Consider the following 23,189-nt stretch of genomic DNA (forward strand, 5'->3'; position numbering starts at 1 on the left):
GGCAGACTATGCCTTTTAAGAATCCTTGAACCGTTTATATCTCTGACTCTCCACAAACTGCCACATAAAGGGGGTATATTTTGTGCTAGGGATTTTGTAAATGCCTACAACCCTTTCCCCCAAATTTATCACCCAGCTAGGAATTGAGGTTGCTAGAATTTCCTCCAAGATAGTTGAGCTTTCTCTAGAATCAACTGTTGCATCACAAACTTGACAATGTCCTTCTTTTCACCCAGTTGCAATTCCCATGAAAGGATCATGGAGTAGATATTTGTATTGGTGTGGCAGCGGTTCTCCAATTGACAGAACATTTCACCCAGCAGCAAGTTGACCACATCTATGAGTCTAGGATGAGTAAACCTAAATATTTTATGCTCTCATATCCTTCAAATGTGCCCATGAAAATGATTTTTCTATTTGTAGTAGTTTAGAGTGAATGACCACTCCATTTCTTGTAACCCAACAATATATTTATGTAAATGATTTGCAACTAACAAAGCTTGCACGCTTGACAATAGATATTTAAAAATCTCAACTGAGGGTGGTAAATAATCTCTTCATAAATGTCTGCCACATCCAAATTGATGTTGCTTGAGAGTGACACTCTTGACACAGACCCTAAATGCATGCTTTTTTAATGAGTTCCTCAATGTGTCCTAATGTGGTGGAGAGAATACATGTTTGGTGAATTTTAATCATTCCATCTAACATTAGTGGAATCTTCCATAACTATTTTAGACTATTGAGAGTTAGCGCCCAATTTGACATTATGTCTACTTCCACATTATTGGCCCTTTTAAGGTGTGTAATTATAAAGTCCTCTATGGTGGCTAATTCAAATTCTATGTTGTGGATGTAGTTTTGCAAGTGTCATGCATCCATGCCACCCTTTATGATGACATTGATAATAATGACATAGTTCCCTTCCACATTCAATTTTGTAGCCCCCAAATTCTTTGATGCTCTGATAGCCAAAAGAGCTTCTTCAACTTCTACTATATTATTAGTGTCATCTTGAAGCCTTTTTCCACCTAGTGCTAGTAAATTACCATTAGCATCTTTGATAATGAAACTTGCCCTTGAAGGTTCCAGATTTCCTTTTGAGGACCCATCAAAATTGCATTTCTTCACCCTTCACATGGTCTCTCTCATAGTGCTAAAGTGGAGGGAGAAGAGGGGATGAGCTTAGCCCCACCAAACACATTCATGGGTTCCATTAATACAATTTTGACAAAAGTCTATTATTTATTAAAAAATTACACATGTTTATTATTTATTATATATGCAATAAGTAAATGATTAGATAACACACACACACACACACATACAATTGTTTATGACATATAAAATAAAAATAATGAAAATAATACATATATATATTGTTTATTATATAAAGTATTCTAAAAATGTGATGGATGACAATATCAATATATATTAAGTTTTCATAGTGCATAATGATGTTTTTGGGAGGCGTCTACCTAGTCTTGAGAATCTAAAATCTTACTAGCTTAGTTTCTTTTAAAACTCTCCTTGGTAAGATTTAAATTTTGATGGCTGGATAGACACTAACATGTGTTTGAAGCTTCCAAATTGTGTATATCTTTTTGAATCAAGACATACATAGTATTATCTAGAAGCCTGAAACACAATATCAAAATAATCAACACTTCGAATTAAGCTAAATCTACAAGCGATCAACAAGTGAAACTTCCTTTGCCTCCATTCAAACGTTTCTAGCGGCAAAAATAATGCAGGTTTCCATGTGCATTATGAGTTACCTTCTCTTAATCCCAAAAACATTGCATAAGTCCCAACAAGTGATTGTGGGTCCATTCTATGCTATTTGATATTGCATGTCATGTAGATGTTACGACACACATTATTTTAAAAGGGAGGTAAGATACATAACTGATTTTTATATTCAAACCGAGGCTAGGGAAAGGCACCACTTCTCTTATATCTCCTAAACAATATGTCAGATTTTTTAACATTTTTTTATTAGTTGTCTCCATATGCGACTTAACTCTCAAAAGTCAAGGTTTCACCTTTTGAATATTAATGATGTATGTTGTATGAGTTTTATGTGAGAAATGGTCAAAAAGTGATTATTTTAAAGTATCTAGTGAAATAATTGTTCCCTCAAAAATTACCACTACTTGTAAACAAATGTCCATATATATAATCATGATTAATAAATGCAGTAAAATATTTATATAAGTGTTCTACTATATATATATATATATATATATAATTTGAGTAAACAGTTAAAAGAATTTAAATGAAATGAAATGTGGGATCAAGAAGAACAGTTGTTGAATCCCGAGTCCCTATTGATACTTGTCCCCTAATTCAGTCTTGGCGGACCGCTGAATGCTGGAATCAGTTGTCAGAATCAGTATGGCGGGTATTGGTTGCGGTCAGAGAGACTTATACGACATTGGATGAAATGAGAATTTTTTTTTCAAGTATGATGTGGACATCTTGACAGTGGACTATGGGCAACGGAGTTTGCCATAAACCAAAATACCCTTTGGCAGAAGCCTTCCGACTTTGCCAAGCAGATACGGTAGACTAACGATGGAGGTAAGCGTAAGAGCTTCAGCTGTGGAGGACTTGAAAGCATTGGCGCCCGTTATGTATCGCGCATTCAGAGAATTCAACCTCTCTGTTGGGATCCCTGCTTCCGCAGAATTTGAGACGGTAGAGATTGCTGAAGAATCCATGTGTCGGATTTTTCAGTCTCCAAAGATTTATGGAATTACTGCCTTGGATAAGGCCTCAGGTCAACCAATTGGAGCAGCTTTCCTCCATTTTCCAGGTCATCCTTTAAAATACCCCCTTTTAAACTCCCAATTCGTTTCGAAATGTGAGATGTATTATGATGTTTTGAGCATTGTGTTTTATATCGCATTGAAGGATTTCAGTTTTTATTTTTTAGGAGAGAGTCTTCAACTAGTTGGGCCTGTGTTTGTTGATCCTGGCCATAGCAACAAGGGAGTAGGGAAGACAATTACGAGTGCCCTGATAGAGAGGGCAAATGCTACAAATGCTAAATCCATCAGTCTTCTTCAGGTAATATGTCGTTGGTCTCCTTTGATCATGTTTCAGTTTCAGTTGTAGGATTTGACCAAGCTAGGTTTATGAGTGTTTCTAAGATTTCCTAATTACATTCTGATACGGATACTTCTTCGTTATTTTTCAAATGTAAATAATGTAACCCAATGATATTCTTTAGAATGCACTGCGATTAAGGCACAATCCAGCTTAGAACATCTTGAAACCGTCTAACCCAAATTTCAAATGATTCGGTCACCATCATTGGATTCTCCCGTCAAGCCGATATCCTCCATCTTTTAAACAGCTCTCGGATTAGAAGTCACCATCACTGAAATGTACAAAATCCATTGCATCATCACCTAGAAACTACTTTTATTCTTACAAGCCACAGAGAAGTTCCAGGTGCTGCTTGCATTCCCATAGCGGCCATTTGGAGCAAACAGAGTGGGGCTTTAACCCAGATTAACATCATCGCAATTGCTTTATCTTGTCACAGTGTTATGCAACCCAGATTAACATCATCGCAATTGCTTTATCTTGTCACAGTATTATGCTCTGCTGGAGTACAAGTTTAGGTACGCTTAGGGCAAAGTCCAAAGGGAACATGAGACGTGATTGTATCCATGACACGTTTACATCGTTTACACATGCATTCTTGGTGCATGCAATGCAGGTGAGCTTAGCTAATAAATATAGGTGAATTGCTTATAAGCTTTTGACATAAGTTTGAGTCCTTTGCATCATCCGTGTCCATTTGAAAGCGCTCAAGATCCCAGTGTGGCCTGGGAGTGGAACTTTATATTGCACATATGTTTAGTTATTAACAATTCCTTTTAACATTTTGGGGTGCTCATGGGATGCAGTCCGGTAGTTTGAAAATTTTATAAGAAGTCTTGCTATTGGTCAGAAACAGCATTTTCCTTACATAAAAGGTTTGATAACATTTTTCTGGCCTATTGAATGCTCATTGCTCATATTTCACGTTGGGTATGATCTGTTGGGCTATGTATATGATGGCTGTCACTAAAATGTAAGATCAACTGAATTTGAGTTCAACCATCAAATGCTTAGCATTCTGTCAAGATGGCCCAAGTTCATGAGAACTATTTTTGAATTGGGATTGTTTTATATATTCGTGTGTGGCATGTCTGCCTTCTTAGAAACCTAAATTTCCTGGTTAGTTTCAGCATATGAGCAATATGAAGATTTCCTGAGAACCAACATGAGAATTCCCTTGACAACTTTTCCTCGAGTTATCTTTCATACTAATTAACTATTTAGATATTTACAAATGTGTGTTGTATAACTATTTAGTAATTAGATTTTTTGTGTTCTTTGTACTCTCTTTCTTTCTGATGATGGATCACAGAATGTGATCCAAAATGTTGATACAAAAAACTTTATACACAATCTAATCCAGAAGCACATGTAACTATAAATTTGTAATTACTCATCACGCCTTTTCTAAGTTCAGATATTAAACATTCTGCCATAATTTTCTGTTTGTGTGTAATAATTGTTCAATACATGCAGTATGATAAAGCATGGTTGTTGTCAAAAGATATTGTTTGATATGCAATCATAATCTAACATTGACTGTCATGTCCTATGATGAATGGAGTGATGCTTCAGGTTGCCGAAAATACAAAGTCTTTCTCTTTATATGCAAAGCTGGGGTTTCGACCCATTGAATGTGCCTCTTATTTTCAAGGTTCAATGAATGAGAAATTATGTACTTGGGAAATAAGGGAAGAAGGTAAAATTAGACATTATGAATGTTTTCATAAGAAGAAAAATATGATTAATCTTTCTTTAATTAATTTTATTTCTTTGTGTAAATCTGCAGACTTTACAGTACGGCTTATGGAAGAACCTGATGTGCCCCTTTGCTCAGAGCTTCACAGTAGTGTGTTAGGACATGAGCGAGAGTCGGATATACATCAGACGCTTAGTGTGGCTCCTGCAGATGCATGGGTAGCAGTGAAGGGTGGCATATTACAGTATGATTTCCAATATTTTTTATTTACTATTAAGGGAATACATAAAAATATTAGATAGCAGAATTTCTTGTTTACGATTAGAACTAATTTTTTGTTCTCTTTTGATCCACAAATCAAGGGATACTTTGCCCTTAAGCAAAGTGTAAGAAATTTTGTGTTTGTGAAATGATGTTAGTGACTGCTTCTAGAGTGTGATTATTAATTACTCAATAAGTTGTCTAGAGTTTACAGAGGTGTGATCTTTTTTTTGGGTTCTTTTTGTCTTGTCAAATTCGAAACAAATGCAAAAAAATTAAAGGAACTACATCGTTTACAATATTGAATTTTAGAGTTTGCTAGGTTCTATCAATTGGAGTGCTGAAGTATAAGTACGGAGAAGCCACTGTATGGTGAGTCCACCATACACCGTGCAAGGATCACTTGGAGGGAGAGACTTGTCCCAATGTTGAGGTGATGCAACTCTCATATGCTAAGGTTGTACGATGTATAGTGAGTTACAACCATCTTTGGTATGGTAAGCCAATACATGTACGATGAGATGTAGGTACAATGAAGTTTATACTAGGCCCGATACAATGAAGTCAGTACGTTGAGGGGTGAAGCTTGGACGAGTACAGTATGGTGAGATCCGACCTCACAATGATGTACAATGATACCCTTGGACTAGTGTCTGCCATACAGTGATGCTCGCACACAGTTTTGTAGTGACCAGCGGTTGGACGAATGGAAGTTGGTTAACTGTTCTGTAAAGTGACAGTTGACATACCGAATTCCATAATGAATTGTAGTGTGCATAAATGACCGCAAGATTCGTAAGGAATGGTTGAAGTGATTTAAAATCAGGTTGATTGTAACACAGTTTGAGCCTATACAAAAAATCCAGAGTTCATTGTATGTAAAATTGTTTATTTTAATGCAAAAAGTTGCTTGGTTTTTTTCCCGAAAGGGTCTCCCACATAAAATTTGTTGTCTCTCTGTGTATCTTGTGTGCTTGGTATTTTCATATTCTAATTTTCTTGCACATCTTTGTATTTTAAATTTATTCTCGCTTCTTTCCTTGTCAATTTGGTGTTTGGAAAGCATGTCCGCACCGTAGCTTTCCTTACAAGTAGTATCAGAGCTTGATTAGTTGTGTTATCCTTGTCTGGCAAGGTTGGTTTTTGTGCCAATTTGGTTCTAGTGGGAGTTTGTAAAGTCTTCATTTGTAAGCTGAGATGGCTAGCACATTAGGAAGAGTGGACATTGAAAAGTTCAGTGGCACAAACTTTTAAGTTGTGAAAATTTAAAGTTGAAGATATGCTAGTTTATCGAGATTTGTGGATCGCTGTGTCTGGCAACAAGCTATCAGGTGTGAAACAGGAAGATGGGGATCTAGTAGATAGGAAGGCCAGAGGATTGATAAGACCAGGTCTTGCAGATTATGTTCTCTTGAATGTCCATGAAGAGAAAACCATGCATTCTTTGTGGAAGATGTTGGGAGACAGACATCAAGGAAAATACTTGGTAAACAAGATCTTCCTTGAGAAAGAAGTTGTACTCTTTGAAGATGGACAGAGGGACGACTGTGGTAGATCATATAAAGTCATTCAATATGGTGATTGCATAGTTAAACATTAGTTGGTGTATCCATTAGTGAAGAAGAGCGCTACATGTTATTGTTGAGCTTGTTGCTTGATTCGTGGGATGACTTGGTAATGACCATTGAAAGTACGACTACCAAGTTTAAAATGGACGAAGTAGTTGCTGCACTTCTATGAGAGGAGATGCAAAGGAGGTCCTCTGAGGTGGCCAAAGAAGTTCTCATTGTATGAGGCAAATCTTAGGACAGGAGCAAAAGGACACACAATCAAAGTCTTAGGAGAAATCCGCCACTCCTGGAAAGAAGTCCAAGGCGAAGTGTTGGAACTGTGGGTAGAAAGGTCATATCTGGAAGGATTGCAAAGAGGAGAAAAAGAAGAAATATACTTTTGACATTAAATCTTCTCAGAATGACATTGATGCCTTTTTAGCGGCCTTGGTAGTGCCTGCATTTGACTCAAAATCACACAGTTAAATCCTAATAGCAATATCACAATTTGACTTGCTGTGGAAATTATCTCCTACTTATCTATATATGGTTGGTCGATTCAAGAGCATTTGTAACAAATGAATTTTCACAACCAATTTAAAACACTTAATAATCTGATTTAATAAGTAATTGATTGCATTTCACATGACAATGACTTCCATTTAATTGAATTTAGCTACGATAAAGTCATTGTTTCCTATTCTAACTGTAATTCTTATTCAGATGATATAATGAAATAAATAAATGAATACATTGCTAACATTTTAACCATTACTAACTGATAACATATTCAGCTGAAAATAAAGTAACGACTATCTTCTATATCAACTAATACAATTCATTTAATTTATGCTACTAGAAAACTAAACTATCTATTTATTCTTCAATGGATTTAAAAGGTAAACGTGCAAAAGAAACATACAGATATAATGGAAGAATTCCTTTATCATGTTGTTCAAGCCTCAACATTGGTGAGAGGAGAAGCATTAACATAGGCTTAACCTCCCAAACTCGAACCATACTTATCTCCAAACATCCTAACTTAATAGAACGATACTCTCTACCTCAGGAGTGGGCTTGGGATGTTCTTAAGTCCAGCCGTCCGAACTACTCAGTGGTTTGAGTGTCCGATCAGTTATACCTATATAACTGAAGCTTATGGACAAACAAAAAGATCTCATGATTGGCACATATGCCTATAACTACCAAGGATTTCAATTTGAGTTCATAAACCCGATCTCCACCACTTGACTTGACAACAGATATCATTATCAGGACATGCATGAGCTATTATGTGTTTTTTTATTACATAGTTATCTGATTTCATTCTTGGTTCTTGCAGGTTATCTTCACCTCTTCACCATTTATGGCTTCTTTGCCGGTGAATCCTAGGTGCTTGAGAGATTATATCCAGGCTATTTTATTTACAGCTCTTCACCTTTCATGGCTTCTTTGTTGGTGAATTCCTTGGTGTTTGAGCATCATGATACTATTTACATCGCTGCAAATTGTTTGGAAAAATGGTGATAACACAGGCATAAATATTGATTCATGAAGTTCATTAAAGTTTTCCATCTTTCAAATTCATAATTGAAAACAATCTCAAGGTTACTTGATAAAAAAATCAAAAGGCAACATATCAATCCCTATGAAGTTTCGACTAAGGGTGGAAGTTACATTTTTATATTACACATTCTATTCAAACCAGTGTTTAAATCATTCAACAACAACAATATCAAATAATGGTAGACGTACCAAATAGAGCACTGACTTCTTGGTATAATATTCAGAAAAGAAAGAAAAGATATTTGACTAAAATCGGATTGGACTTACAAGAATCACATGACCTGCAACAAGATGATTTCTTCCTCCTACAGTCGGAATTTAATGATCACCCGCGGTATATCCTTTGCTTTGTACTCCTTTCGTTGATGGATTAAAGGGAGAAAGGAATAAATCGGAATTAGAACTTCTGAATCGATATCGTTCTGAGAACGTTATCACTTGGCTTGTTAAGATGTCGTAGCAGATGGAAGAAGACGTAGAGGCAATCTAGAAAGAAAGGAAAGTTAAGGAGAATGCAAAAGGGAAATAAGGAAGTTGTTTCCAAATCGATTCACTATGTTCTTTTTAATGGTCAGCCGTGACCTTTTGGCTACCATCAGCTATCAAGAAGACTATTCGGATACTTCATAAATTTGAATTTAAAAATGAGAGAAATAAAGAGGGAAAAGGATTAAAAAGTTGAAGAGCTTAAATTTTATTTTATTATTATTATATGCTCTTATGTACGTTCATATATGTATATTGATGAGGTGACATCATTAGATTATATAATTATAATTTATGGTGCCACTTCATTTTTTTATGTGTTCTTATTTAAGGGTTTATTATAATGATAAAATAAGGAGATTTAATATTAATTCCAAGGTATGAGTTATATTTTAATTTAGATTATTTTATGTTTTTATTATGTTGTTTTCCTAATAGCTCATGCGGTCCCATAATGTAACCTATGGTCAAGTCTTCGTATTCTTTCCAAGGAAGTCCTAGGTCATACTTGCTGATCTTGATGACTGAACCAGACAACCATCCCAATTCGATGATCCCATTTAGCAATGCTTCCCCTCCCTTTAGTCTTCTCCTGCAATCACCCAAGCAAAACATTCTCGCCAACACATTAATTCAAAATATATTGATCGTTAATTCAAATCAAACAATTGTTAATCATCTAATGACAGTTACAGTTTATTGGTTATTTCATCAACGTCTATAATAATTAACTAATTTCACATGATCATTAAAGAAATAATTCGTTATCAGTTGGTACAACGTATATAATTAACTAACTCATTTCACATGATCAGGAAAAGAATTAATCTATTAACAGTTGATACAACGTATATAATTAACTAACTAATTTCACATGATTAGGAAAAGAAATAATCTGTTAACAGTTGATACAACGTATATAATTAACTAACTGGTTTCACATGACCAATTTAAAAATTAGGGCAAAATTTGGGATGTAACAACATCATTCCATGACATCTCATAAAGAGTGGTTCTCAAAGTATGAACCATACGATGGCAGAAATGTGTTCCTGGCAAGCGATTCCACACTGGAGATTGTTAGAAGAGGAAGAGTCAAAATCCAGTTCCCCAACAACAGAATAAAGAGAACTGATGGAGTACTTCATATACTCGGTCTGGCTTGAAACTTACTTTCTATCAACAAGTTGAATGATGTTAGAGTCCGGGTAACATTTTCTTAGGATGGTTGCAAGATGACTAGAGGTTCTATTGTTTTAGCTAAGGGTGAATGCATTGGAACATTGTACAGGTTAGAAGTCGAACTTGTATGCTATAATACTATCTCTGTAAAGTCTAATAATACTACTATGGCAATACATGGTGTGAATGCTATGGAAGTGAAACTTCCTACTAAGAAAACAATGCTCTGGCATTATAGGCTTTGGTCATATTAGCAAGAAAGGTTTAAAAACCTTGAAGAATAAAACCTTGGTTGAGGAGTTAGTTAACTGTAACCTTGAGTTTGATTTCTGTGAACACTGTATCCGTGGAACAAAAAATTGTGTTTTGTTTTATGCTAGTTCTAAAAAGTCTTCTGGTTTGTTGGATTGTATTCACTCTGATGTATTTGGTCCTATGGATGTTCCTTCTTTGTCTAAATCAAGGTATTATGTGTCATTTATAGATGATTATTCAAGGAGAACATTCATTTATTATTTGAAGAGTAAGTCAATAGTGTTTAGTTGTTTTAAGGATTTAAAAGCCTTGTTGAAAATCACACTGGGAGAAAGATTAAATGTTTAAGGATGGATAACTGTGGAGAGTTTTGCAATGCAGATTTTGACAAAATATGTGTGGACCATGGCATTAAGAGGCATAAGACGACAACTTACACTTTGCAACAAAATTGAGTAGTTGAAAGGATGAATCGGTCTTTGATGGAGAGAGCAATGAGGATGTTAGGAAGTGCTGGTTTGAAGCATAAGTTTTCGGCCGAAGCTGTGGCAACATGTTATTTGCTGAACCATTCTCCTACTACAACACTACTTGACAAAATGCGTATGGAAGCATGGTTTGGTAATAAGCCCTTGTTAAGACATTTACGTGTCTTTAGCTGTGAGGCGTGCACTCATGTGCTTGATGTGAGCAGGTCAAAGTTGGATAAGAAAGATGTGAAATGTATTTTCATTGGCTACGACATTGGTGTGAAGGGACTCATGTGCTTGATGTGAGCAGGTCAAAGTTGGTTAACAAAGCTGTAAAATGTATTTTCATTGGCTACGACATTGGTGTGAAGGGATATAAATTATGGAACCCTCTCACTGAACAAGTATTGTACAATAGGAGTGCTATATTCCATAAGTTGAAAACAATCTTAGTAGACCAGCTAGAGAAGACAGAAAAGGAAAAGAAGCAGGTTCAAATCCCTTTAGCTTTTGAAAGGGAGATTTTTTCAAACTCCAAATAAGCTTGAGAATGAGGACCCAAATGTGCCCGAGGATGAGGAGAGCTCAAGTAGTAATACAAGTTTAGAAGAACATGATCGTGAACCTCATGAAGTTTCACCATAGTAAGTGAGGAGATCTACTTGGGAGAGGTGGCAAACCAATAGGTACGACTATTCACCAGAGAGGTTTAATTATTCCATGTTGAATGTTAAGCGTGCCTATGCTTTGCTTATGGATGTTGATGAGCCTAGGACTATCAAAGAAGCAATTAATATGCCATATTTAGATTCTTGGTTGGACACCATGAAGGATGAAGTGAAGTCCTTGGAGAAGAATGGAACTTGGGATCTCGTACTCTTGCCTAGGGGTAGAAAGCCCGAGGGATGTAAGTGGGTATTTAAGAAGTATAATCCAAATGGCAGCGTTGACAAGGACAAGACAAGATTGGTTGCAAAGGGGTATTCTTAGAAAGAAGGGATTGACTATGGAGAAATATATTCTTCTGTAGCTAAGCTAGCATCCATTAGGTTTCTGTTGTCGCTTGCAGCAACACATGATTTTGAAATTGAGACGATGGATGTGATGACAACATTTCTTCATGGTGATCTTAAAGAACAGATATATATGTCCCAGCCGGAGTACTTTGTGGAAAAAGCTAAGAAGAGCATTTGGTGTGTCAGCTAAAGAAGTCTCTTTATGCTTTGAAACAGTCACCTAGAATCTGGTATCAAAAGTACAATACATATGTTTTATCTTTGAGTTTTACGAGATCTAAATCTGATCACTGTGTGTACTATAAAGATGAAGGTGATCATATACTTATTATTGCTTTATATGTAGATGATATGTTGTTTATAGGCAATAGTAAGGTAATGATTTCATATTTAAAATCCAAGTTGTTCTTGAAGTTTGAGATGAAAGATTTAGGGCCAGCAAAATTTATTTTGGGGATGGAAATCAAAAGGGACAGAGCTGATAGGAAACTTTGGCTCTGCCAGAGAAAATATATTACTAATGTTCTTGTGGTTTAATATGACTGATTGCAAGCAACAAGTAGTTCCGGTGTCAGGGAACAAAGCTATCAATCAATGACAATCCAAAATCTCCGGATGAGGTTGAAGACATGAAGCAGGTAGCAAGTGCTTTTGGCAGCCTTATGTATGTAATGGTCAGCACAAGAGCCGACATTTCCCAAGCAGTGGGAGTATTGAGTTAGTTTATGGAAAATCAAGGCAACGCACATTGGGACATCGTGAAGAGAGTTCTGAGATATTTGAAGGGTATGTCATAGTACGCATTATGCTATCAAGTTAACTCAATTGGATCAAATAGGTCAGTTAGCATTAAAGGTTATGTGGACGCTGATTGGGCTAGGGACATTGACAGAAGAAGATCCACTGGTGGATATGTGTTCAAGGTGTAGGTGCATTGTATGAACAAATGACAAAGTGTAGTTGCATCGTCGACAATTAAGGAATAGTACATGGCATCTACTCGTGTATTCTCGACAATTGAGGTAGAGTACATGGCATCTACTTGTGCATATCAGGAAGTTGTTTGGCTTAAATGCTTGTGGTCTAATGTTGGCTATGATGTACAAAGAATTACAATTTTCTATGACAGTTCAGAGTGCAATGTGTTTGGCGAAGAATCTTACTTTTCATGCTAGGACAAAACACATTGATGTACAATATCATTTTGTACATGACTTGGTTGAAGATCGAAAGGTAAATATAGAAAAGGTTGACATTCAGGAAAATATTGCAGATGCATGGACAAAACCAGTGAGCACAGTTAAGTTCACATGGTGTGCAAGCTTGATGGGGCTTAAAGCCCGTGACTCTTATTTGGGTCTTGTTCAGTAACTTCACGGATATTAGTAAGTGCTTTGTTAACTGGGATATTGTTGGGGTGCTAAAGTATAAGTATGAGAAACCATCGTACGATAAGTCCGCCTATGAGGATTCGTTGGAGGGATACTCATCATAACAGTAAGGTGACGCAACTCTCGTACGACGTACAGTGAGTTGCAATCATCTTTGGTATGGTAACTCGGTACGTGTACGGTGAGATGTAGGTATGATGAAGTCGGTATGAGGCCTAATACAATAAAGTTGGTATGTTGAAGGGTGAAGCCTGTACAAGTATGGTATGGTGAGATCCAGCCTCACAATGACGTACAGTAATGCTTGTGGAGTAGTGTCCGTCATGCGGTGATGCTCGTAGACAACTTTTTAGTGATCGATGGTTGGATAAATGGAAGTTGGTTAACCATTTTGTAAAGTGACAGTTGACATACCAAATTCTGTAATGAATTGCTGTGTGCAAAAATGGATGTAGGATTCATAAGGAATGGTTGAAGTGATGTAAAATTGGGTTGATTGTAATGCAATCTGAGCTTGTGCAAAAAATCCGGAGTTCATTGTATGTAAAATTGTTTATTATAATACGAAAAGTTTCTCAGTTTTTTTGGGTGGTGGGTTTTTTCCTGAAAGGATTTCCCATGTAAAATTTGTTGTCTCTTTGTGTATCTTGTGTGCTTGGTATTTTCATATTCTCGTTTTCTTGCACATCTTTGTATTCAAAATTTCTCTTGCTTATTTCCTTGTCAATTTGGCATTCGGAAAGTGTTTCCGCACTGTAGCTTTCCTTACACTATCTAAATAGTAAAGTTGAAGACATTTGAATTTTTTAAATTGACAACTCGACTTATATTGTGGGTTGCAAGATTGCTGAATAGATTTTCTGGTCACGAGATTGTTAAATAGATTAATTTGATATTTGTTTTGAATTCTTGAAGGATTTAATGTCATTGTGCTTATGATTCCTCATTAACCTTTTTGTTTGTGCTTACGACCCAACTCATTGGTGCATACCTATTTTCTAAATTCATAAGCCACTCAACCATACATACTACATATATTACTCAAAGTAGTTAAGAATTGTGCCTAACTTGTGAACATGTATCAAAAAAATATAAATAGAAAATAAAGGTGTTTTCTATTGTTAAATTTCTCAGAGTATGTATAATGTTATAACTTGTAATAGCACTTTTTGTAATTTGTGTGTTTCAAGTTACCTTCTCAGTGCATATGTATATGATATTAAGAGGCATGTCTCCGTAGAGACATGTCTTTTTAACTCTCATTAGTTATCAACTAAGTTGCCGGTTCGGATTTTGATTTGTATGCGGGTTTGATATTCGGGTTCGACATTCGCTCAATTTTTTTTTAGGTTGGGTTTGGTTTGTTTTGGGTTCATTTTTACAAGATTTTTTTTTTTTAAAGAAAAATTATATATATGTAAACATATGCTGCAGCAAATAAATTTATACACCACTATGCTAATATTATAGCAATTTAGCAACATACACCACCATATATATTCACGATTTAGTTCGAATAGCATGACAAAATGTCAAAATACACCACTATATCAATGTTTCAATTCAAAAGCAGTAATGCCAACATTACTAATTGCTAATCACTGAAATCAGTAATCACTATCATTCATCTGATAAAATATCATCAAAGAATTCCTTATCATTAGGAAGTTGTAGATTAGAAGCACAATTAGTGCCACTAGCATTAGGAGTCTCAGTTGTAGCCTTAGGATCAGCTTCAACATCATTATGTTCACCATCATCAATTGCTAGTGCATCAAAGTGGGCTTCCAACTCTGTAGACTCTGGTTCAACATCCCATTGTTTTGCCTCCCCTTTTTTGTAGGTGTTCTCTTTGTGAGTTGTGAGCCTCAAGTTGGAATGCACAAAGACCAAGTTATCTGCCTTCTTGGAGTTTAGTCGGTTGCGTTTTATTGAGTGGATAAAGGAGTATGTGTTTCAATTTCTCTCAGATGATGATGAACTAGTAACCTATCAAGATTTACAAATTTGAAATTATAGAGTGAAGAGTTTTGAATATTTATGAACAATAAATTACATATTAGAATCTTAAGATCAAAGAACTTACCTATGATAAAATTTTGATAGCAATGGGCTGCAAGAGTTGGTACTTTTGTCTATGGAAGTACCACCATTTATGAGCATCAACATTGTTTTTGTCTTCAAGAGCATCAAGACCACAATCATCGGTGCTTGCAAAACTCATAAATTTAGACCCCACTATTGATCGTAGGTGCTCTGGAAAGAGTCTTCAGAGGGTTGCCTTGTACCCTTCAGCAACTTCAGGATCTCTGTATGGAGCAACTCTAGTGCTATTCCCCTCAAGGAAATCTTGGCTATAGAACATGGGGGTCAATGCAAAGGCAAGTAGATGCAAAGGGGTAGCCATTTATTCTATCTCTCTTCCATGATTACTTTTAGCTCCTTGAATAACTTTTCATCAAGGTCTTCCTCTTTCTCATTTATGATGGCTCTAATATCTTCAATCATGGAGTCAATGCCATCATATACCTCACCCAAGCAAGGTCTATCCTTGTCCGTATATCAGAACATGCTCAATATAAGCTCAGTGAACTTCAGAAGGTACTCAACACAATCCCACGAAGAGTCTCGTAATATTCTTTTCTTAATGACAACTGCCCTTTCACTATTAGATTACCTCCATACACTCCAATTAGCATTGGTTACCATTCTAGACAATGCCTCTTTCACTTTGATAAGGTGTCTCAAAACAATAGTGTTGGAGGCAAAGCGGGTCTCACCAACCTTTATTAAGATCAAAACAATAGTAGATTAAAACTTTAAAATCAACTAATCTATTTAAATTTAAAAACATAAAAAGTTTACTAAACTAATACGACTAGATTTCTAAACATGTTTAAATTTTAAATAGTTGAACTTACCTTCAAGAGCTTTAATTTCGAGAATTGTCTAAATATGGCTTGTGTCATATGGTGGTTTGTGACAAACATTTGGATATCTTGTGCCTCTTCATACAATTTTTTAATCCATTCAACCTTAGTGGCGATTTTTTGCAGCATTAGGTTGAGTGAGTCCATAACACAAGGTGTCCAAAAAATGTGTTCATACCGCTCCTCAACCAATAAGCCGATAGCCTACAATAACTACTTGAACAACATTCTGAGGGCCAACTTGCTCAATGGCTTGGATGAGAATGTTTGCAATGAAAGGACCGTCCTTTACTTGACCTTCACAGTCCATAGCTCTCAAAAACATTGCACCTCTTGTAGACACTGCAATAACATTCATCAAAAGACGGTTCCTTGCATCTTTCCATCCATCTGATACTCTTGTGACACCTGTTTCGGTCCATGAATCCTTGATGGGCAGCATGGCAGCATCTACATGGGTCACCTCGTCATCAAGTAAAGTGGTGCGTATCTTCTCATAACCAAGACTCTTGAACCCCTTTGGAGCCTCATTAACTGCTCTCACCATGTATTACCAATATGGCGAGCAAACAACATTAAATGATAATCCATTTGCATATACACATCTTGCTATGGCTTGATCGGCAATGTCTCTAGCATCATTTTGAAATGATGCTTCCAATGGTCCCATTGCTTTCTTACTTACAAGTTGTTGTTGAGAACATAAGAATGGATGACCCTTAGCCGTTTCATTGGTAACGAAAGTTGAAAACATAGATAACATTTTCCCTTTCTTTGAAGGCCTACCACTTTACAACGGATGAGAAGCACTTGCCCTCCTAGCAGCTTTTTCTACTTGCTTTTCTTCTTGAATGTATTTGTTCACAATGTGGTTTGGAAGAAGGGATTTGGGTAGCTTTTTGTTTACTCTTGGCTTCCTTGTGCAAAATTTAATGCCTTTTTGAGGAATAAAGCACAGATGTGCTTTCACTCTACTATAGGAACTACTTGATTCCTCTTTGCAATGGTTGCAAATCCATACACAACCTCCTCCACCCAACATTGGTCAAAGTATTTCCACGTATTTCCATAATGGGGAGCATTTGTCAATTTTGAAGTGGGGTGTTTCGGTGCTAGAACCACTTGCAACCATTTCAAGAATCTACAAAGAACAAAAAAAGAAAAAATTAAGAAAAACAAAAATGATTCTTGATATATACCAGTATTGTTACATGATATTTGACTACTAATCATGTCTTGGCTAATCTGAATCATGTTACATAATAGATACCAGTATCGGCTAATTGTTTATTGGCAGTAAACTAATAAATTAGTAATTAAAATGAAGCCTGTATTTGTGATTCACTTAGTCAAGAGATTGTATAGATTATTAAATTAAATTTAAGAATGGTTAACTTAAAAATAATACATGAAAATGCTAACCTGTAGAGAGGAAGATGACGTTGTTGCTCATAATCCAGAGGCATGCAACTCAAAAACTTGTTGTGAGGAGCCACAAGATGCTATTGATGCTCAAAACCGACGGGCTCATAATGCAACACAAAAATTTGTTGTGACCCAGGCTGCTCAGAATCCAAGGGCTCGGAATGCAACATAGAAAATTTCCGTTAGGAACCCAAGCTAAGAAAGCAACCACAGGAAGTAGCCAAGCAATCGTTCACAAAGACTTAGAGAGAAATGATACGTTTAGTTTTTAGACATGAAATACCGCGTTCTGCAAAATTGCGTTAGAAATATTTTCATGCATCATGTTTTACTTCATCAAATCGCGACACCATTTAGGTTTAAACTTTTACCATTTACAACTTTACATTATAATATCAATAAAACAATTTAATAAAGTAAAAATGGTGTCATTGAAGTCAACAAAAATCAACAATCGCTCAAATTCGTTCTGATATTCCTCCTAGGTTTGGTCACGTGTTTTTGACATTCGCTCAAATTGGATGAAAATTCGACCCGAGTCCGTATGGACGAATTTGCTATGAATATCACATGGAAATTGCGATTTGGATTCGATTTCGAATCAAATACAAATATCTTGCAAACCGACTTGTGATTTCCTAGTTGCCAGAGCGAACATGGTAACTTAGGTTATCAATAACATTTGCTTATTATCATGATTAAGAATGTGATTATATATATATATATATATATATATATATATATATATATATATATATATATATATATATATATATATATATATATATATATATATATATATATATATATTCTACCTTATTATGAATAATACTAATGTTTTATAATAATAATCAAGTAGGATAGATATCAAATGTTTGAGGTCGATAGTTATTCAAACATTTGATTTCATCAATTGTAACCATCTGATCAATGCTACAATCATTAACACTCCCTCTTAGCTAAGGAGGATAAACACATGATTAGATATTACCTCAATGTAATATCAAGTTGGCATGATTAAGGATATCTTTGATTAGAAGATACCCACCATTTAGATATCATCTCATGATATTAGGAGTAATGGCGTCAAAATATCAAGTCGCATGATATTCACCAAATACTCAAATGTCCATAAGGTACGTGCACATGTATCCTCAATAATACTTACCACAGGAACATTATATTCATGGTATGTTTAAGGAAATTAATCCACCATGCAAGATATAATCTATCATGACTTGCTTATAAATCATGAGATATCCATCATAATAAAAGATTTAAGTTATTGTAAGATCGTCACTTTCAATAACTTCTTTAAATACAAGTGATAATCATTTTCAAGTCATCACTTCCAAATGATGTACATAGGGGGCAGGCCCATTAAAATCACGGTGTCACATGTTTCTCTCTAGTGGTGTTGTCATGACATCCACCATTAACCAGATTAGAGAATAAGGATTTTCACCTCAAATTTCTCTCTCATAGAGAAGAATGTATTATGAGGGATTACACTTTGAATGTCTCCTTCACAAAGAAACACTAACCTTTTTTCCTCCTCATCCAAGGTTACTTCTAATAGAATGTCAAATTCCCTTTGAATTTGATAACAATCTTGGGTTTACAAGGCTCTATCCATGGTCTCAAACTTTCTTCTCACCGTCAATCTTGTACCCATGAACAATTTGTGGATGATACCATTATGATGGAGGAGGCTACCATTCGGAAAGCCAAAAATATGAAATCTGCTCTCAATGTTTATTCTTTGGCTATAGGTTAACTAATCAATTGGGGTAAATGCTCTGTATTTTTCCTTAATATCCTCATCAACTGACATAATATGATATCCAAAATTTTGGGCTGTCCTATCTCTCCCCTTTCAGGATCCTACTTGGGTGTTCCTCTTTGCCTTAAACCACTGGATTCTTTCTGGAAAAGCTTGCTGGACAAATTTAACCATAAACTGCTTGGATGGAAAGGGAATTTGCTTAGTCAAGCTGGAAAGGTTTCTTTGCTAAAAAGCTACGTGTAGAACCTTCCTACATAAGTTCTCAACCTCTTCAAGGTCCTAGTTTGCAGATTTGATTGAAAGAGCTCAAAAGAACTTTTTATGGTCTTTGGTGGAAGACAGGAAAAGGATGCCTCTCATTGTGTATGTCTAGTTATGTAAACCTATGAAGGCAGGAGGTCTTGCTATCCAGTCTATCAAAAGTATGAACAAAACCCTGTTAACTAAACAGATATGGAGAATTTACGGTGAGGAAAAGGAATGGAATCTTATCTTGAAGAGAAAATACTTATTTGCTTACCCTTCATTAGGGAATTTTCTGAATGGGCCGAGTATTGAAGGTGGCCCCTATATTTGGAGATCCATTTAGGAGTGTAATTATATTGCCAAAAAGGGAGTTGGATGGAATCTGGGAAATGAAAGAAGGGTTAGATTTTGGGAGGATAGCTGGTTGATGGAGGAACTGCTTGTAGACAAGATTGATAACATTGATATTATAAATCAGTGTAAAAGTATCTATAGTTCTCAAGTCTCAGACTTTTGGATAAATAGTAGTTGGGTTGATCTTCAGCTTGTCAATCCTGATCTTAGGAATATACAACTCAATCTTAATGCATGGAATATAAAAGGTGAAGTTCATGACTCTATCATATGGGGCAAGAATCTGAATGGGGCTTATTTGGTGGCTTCTGGTCTATCTGTTATGAATCCCTATGGTGGTCTATCTGTTATGAATCCCTATGGTGTTGCTCCCTTTTGGGCTTCTTGTTGGATAAAGGGTATCATCCCAAAAGTGGAAATTTTCTACTGGCTCATGATCCAAAATAAGATTCTTACCCTAGATAATCTTTGTAAGAGAGGATTTTATATAGTCAACAGGTGTTATCTCTGCAAAACGGATGAGGAGACCAGTTACCATATGCTCTTTGAATGCTCTTATGCTTGTGATGTCTGGAACCAATGTCTTGCTGGTTGGAATCTTAAATGGGTTTTCCTGGGAGTGTGGAAGACTTTGTCAAACAGTGGTACTACCAGGCGAAGAATGATAATGTCAAAGTGGTTTGGAACATAATGCTCCCACATATATGTTGGAATATATGGAAAGAGAGGAACCATCAGATCTTTAGGGACAGGGAATCTCCAGATTGGGTTGTGGCCAGGAAAACAATTAGTAAGCATTAAGGAAAACTTTATCACCATAAGAAAAAATTCAAATTTCAGCATTGAAGGTTTTTCACATGATTCTCTGTTGCTTTCTGATTTCAATACTAAGAGTATTAAGCAAAATTTAGGAGAGAATGTTGTTTGGCTTTGCCTCCCCAATGGTTGGATTAAGGCCAACTTTGATGGGGTGGCCAAAAGTAACCCTAGGGAGGCACGAGTGGGGTTGGAATAATTCAGGATTCAAATAGTAATTGCATTGAAACAGGGGCTTGTCCACTTGGTAGTTGGCACTCAATCTAGCCACATGGTTGAGGCTAATGGGGTCCTCATTGTAATTAAATTTGCTAAGGCTATGAAGTGTAAAAATCTGTATGGGTTGAAGGTGATTCGAAGAATATAATAAGTTGTCTAAATGGGAGAACTCAACCCACGTGGACAATAAAACCTATTATAAAAGAGGCAAGATCAATTTTAAATACTTTCGAGAAGGTCATTATTTCTCAGGAGTACAAGGAAGCTAACTTATGCACATATTATAATGCCAACCTAGGAGTACAAGTGGAGAGAGATTTTGTGGCAAGGTAATCTTATAAAAGATTCCCTTTTAAAGGAAAATATTACTGAGGACAAGACACATTGCCTCATCAGAAACTTAAATAGATATGATGAATACATCAAGCAAGTACAATAGTCATTACAAGTTCATGTGGCAGATTCAAAGTTTTAAGAGATGTTATTACATGCACGCTTTTTAGGTCTCTTGGATTATTTTTCATCTTTGTTTCAGCTTTGCACAGAGTCACCTGGTTTTCAAGAACGACAAGGGCAGAGGCATGGGTGGCAACCTAGCAGTTGTAAAGAATGGAAGGAGGAACCATAGGTTTGGGATCAAATGGTGAAGGGAGGGGTGACTCCTTATCTTGAATGATTCCATGGTTTTGAACCTGAGGCGACGATGAAATTCTATAAGGGCCAAAAGGAGTACAATGCCACCATGTATGGGGTCTTCTTTCCCCTTAACACCTAGTTTATTTGTGGAATTTTTGGTTTGCCGGATGATGGTCAGAAGTTCTTCGAGGAAAGGAAAACCACAGAAGAGATTTCCAAAGGATAAAGTTGAGAAGGCTCTGGTTAGGGTGGGTAGCTCTTTTACTAACAAGGAAATTAAACCCTTATGGTGTTGTGCTTTGAGCTATGTTAGGGCTTACTTTACCCTAGATGGTAGGAAGAAGCGGGTTCATTGTTTCAATTTTGTTTTCTTAAACCATTTCCAGTCTGGGGATGGAATTTCGTTTCCCTACTTTATTATGCATTCCTTGAATAGGAGCACAGCGAGCCACAGGAAGAAAGCTTCTCGTCCTATCCTTCATGAAGGCCTCATCCTTCTTTTTGTTGAGTACTGTAAAGCTAGAATTCCTGCTCCGAGCCTTAACATCAAATATGAAATTGGGTCGGGGAGTAAAGGCAAAACTTCTGCCAGTAAGAAGAAAAAACATGTGGAGAGTGAAGATTCTGGGATGGAAACAGGAGATGAGGAAGAAGCCACATCTATTTACACCCAGGAGGACAAGGTTTCTGAAGTTTTTTGGGGTGAAGAAGATGACGGGATGGAAAGAGGGGAAGAGAGCGAAGAGTCCCCTCCTGACAAAAAAAAAAGAAAAATTCCTCTACCTCAGTTCAAAATTTGAAGACTCTAATAGAGGAGAACAAGGAGAATCTGGCTTGAGAAGATGAGAAGGGCAAGAATATTGAAAGGGCGGATTCTCCTGTTAGGAACATTGTGGGGTACTCGGTGTCGTAGTCTGAAGAGGAGTCGGTGGAGAAAAATGTGAAGGAGAAGGAAGACTTTGTTTCCTCTTCTAACCAAGGTGCTCCAAACAATATTGATAGGGTTAAGGAGAAAGCGGAGGCCTCGATTGCTTTTGATAGCTAGGTAATTAATGAAATCAGTGTTATTAAAGAGGAGGTTGGAACACTGGACAGAGATCTGCAAAAAGAGGTTGAGGCCAGGAAAAGGTTGGAAGATGGCTTCTCGGGTCAAATGCAGGACCTAAAGAAAGTCATTGGGGATAGCGATACTAAAATCCAAGAGCTGGTACAGAAGCTGATTACTGGTAAAGGTAAGATGGATACAGAGGGCATCGAGCTCAGGGTGGACTTGACTCGTAAGGACAAAGGGTAACAGGAGGAAGCTGTGCGAGGACCTGGTAAAAGAACACAAGGCAAACTGAATAGGAACAAAGCAATTGCTGCACTGAAGAACACAGAGGAGGAACAGGAGCTAGCTGAGATCCAGGTGGTCAAACTTCTTAAGGAGTTGGCTTAGCTCTGGTTCTCTTTTAGTTTTTATTTTTGGGCTTCTGGTCTGGTCTGTTTGCTGGTATTTTGGTTTTGTACTGGTCATGAGTTTTGGATGCTGGAGTTCGTAATGTTTTATCCTTTTTCTAGTATAGTTTTAATAATGGACTTGAACAATTACATTTTGTAATTTGATACTATTGGGTTTTGGGTCCTTGTAAAACCTGCTTTTACCTTAATCCAAAAACTTTTCTGACCTCCTTGTACAAGGTTGACTGTGATGAATTTCCAGACTCCCTCTGAATGTTAGAACTTATCTGGTTATGTTCCACCAACTCAGCCCCATGGCAGCAAGTTATTTCTTCATTCTTCAACGT

The 23,189-nt window shown here is 36.4% G+C and overlaps 1 protein-coding gene across 2 annotated transcripts in view; it reads left to right on the plus strand.

Annotated features, from left to right (window-relative positions):
• Nucleotides 1-2,405: 2,405 nt before the first annotated feature.
• LOC149551188 (uncharacterized) overlaps nucleotides 2,406-23,189 on the plus strand; it is a 167,041-nt gene continuing 146,257 nt past the window's right edge. The window contains exons 1-4 of one of the 2 annotated variants that reach the window (XM_089786763.1): nucleotides 2,406-2,818; nucleotides 2,939-3,072; nucleotides 4,690-4,813; nucleotides 4,904-5,057. In XM_089786763.1, the coding sequence (XP_089642889.1) occupies nucleotides 2,578-2,818; nucleotides 2,939-3,072; nucleotides 4,690-4,813; nucleotides 4,904-5,057 (653 nt within the window). In that variant the 5' untranslated portion in view covers nucleotides 2,406-2,577. The remainder of the gene's footprint in view (nucleotides 2,819-2,938; nucleotides 3,073-4,689; nucleotides 4,814-4,903; nucleotides 5,058-23,189) is intronic. The other variant, XM_089786764.1, reaches the window with a different exon arrangement.

The sequence above is a fragment of the Cupressus sempervirens genome, chromosome 6 (assembly GCF_028749045.1).
Source record: "Cupressus sempervirens isolate cs-2001-9-10 chromosome 6, ASM2874904v1, whole genome shotgun sequence".
In the NCBI taxonomy this organism is placed as follows: Eukaryota; Viridiplantae; Streptophyta; class Pinopsida; order Cupressales; family Cupressaceae; genus Cupressus; species Cupressus sempervirens.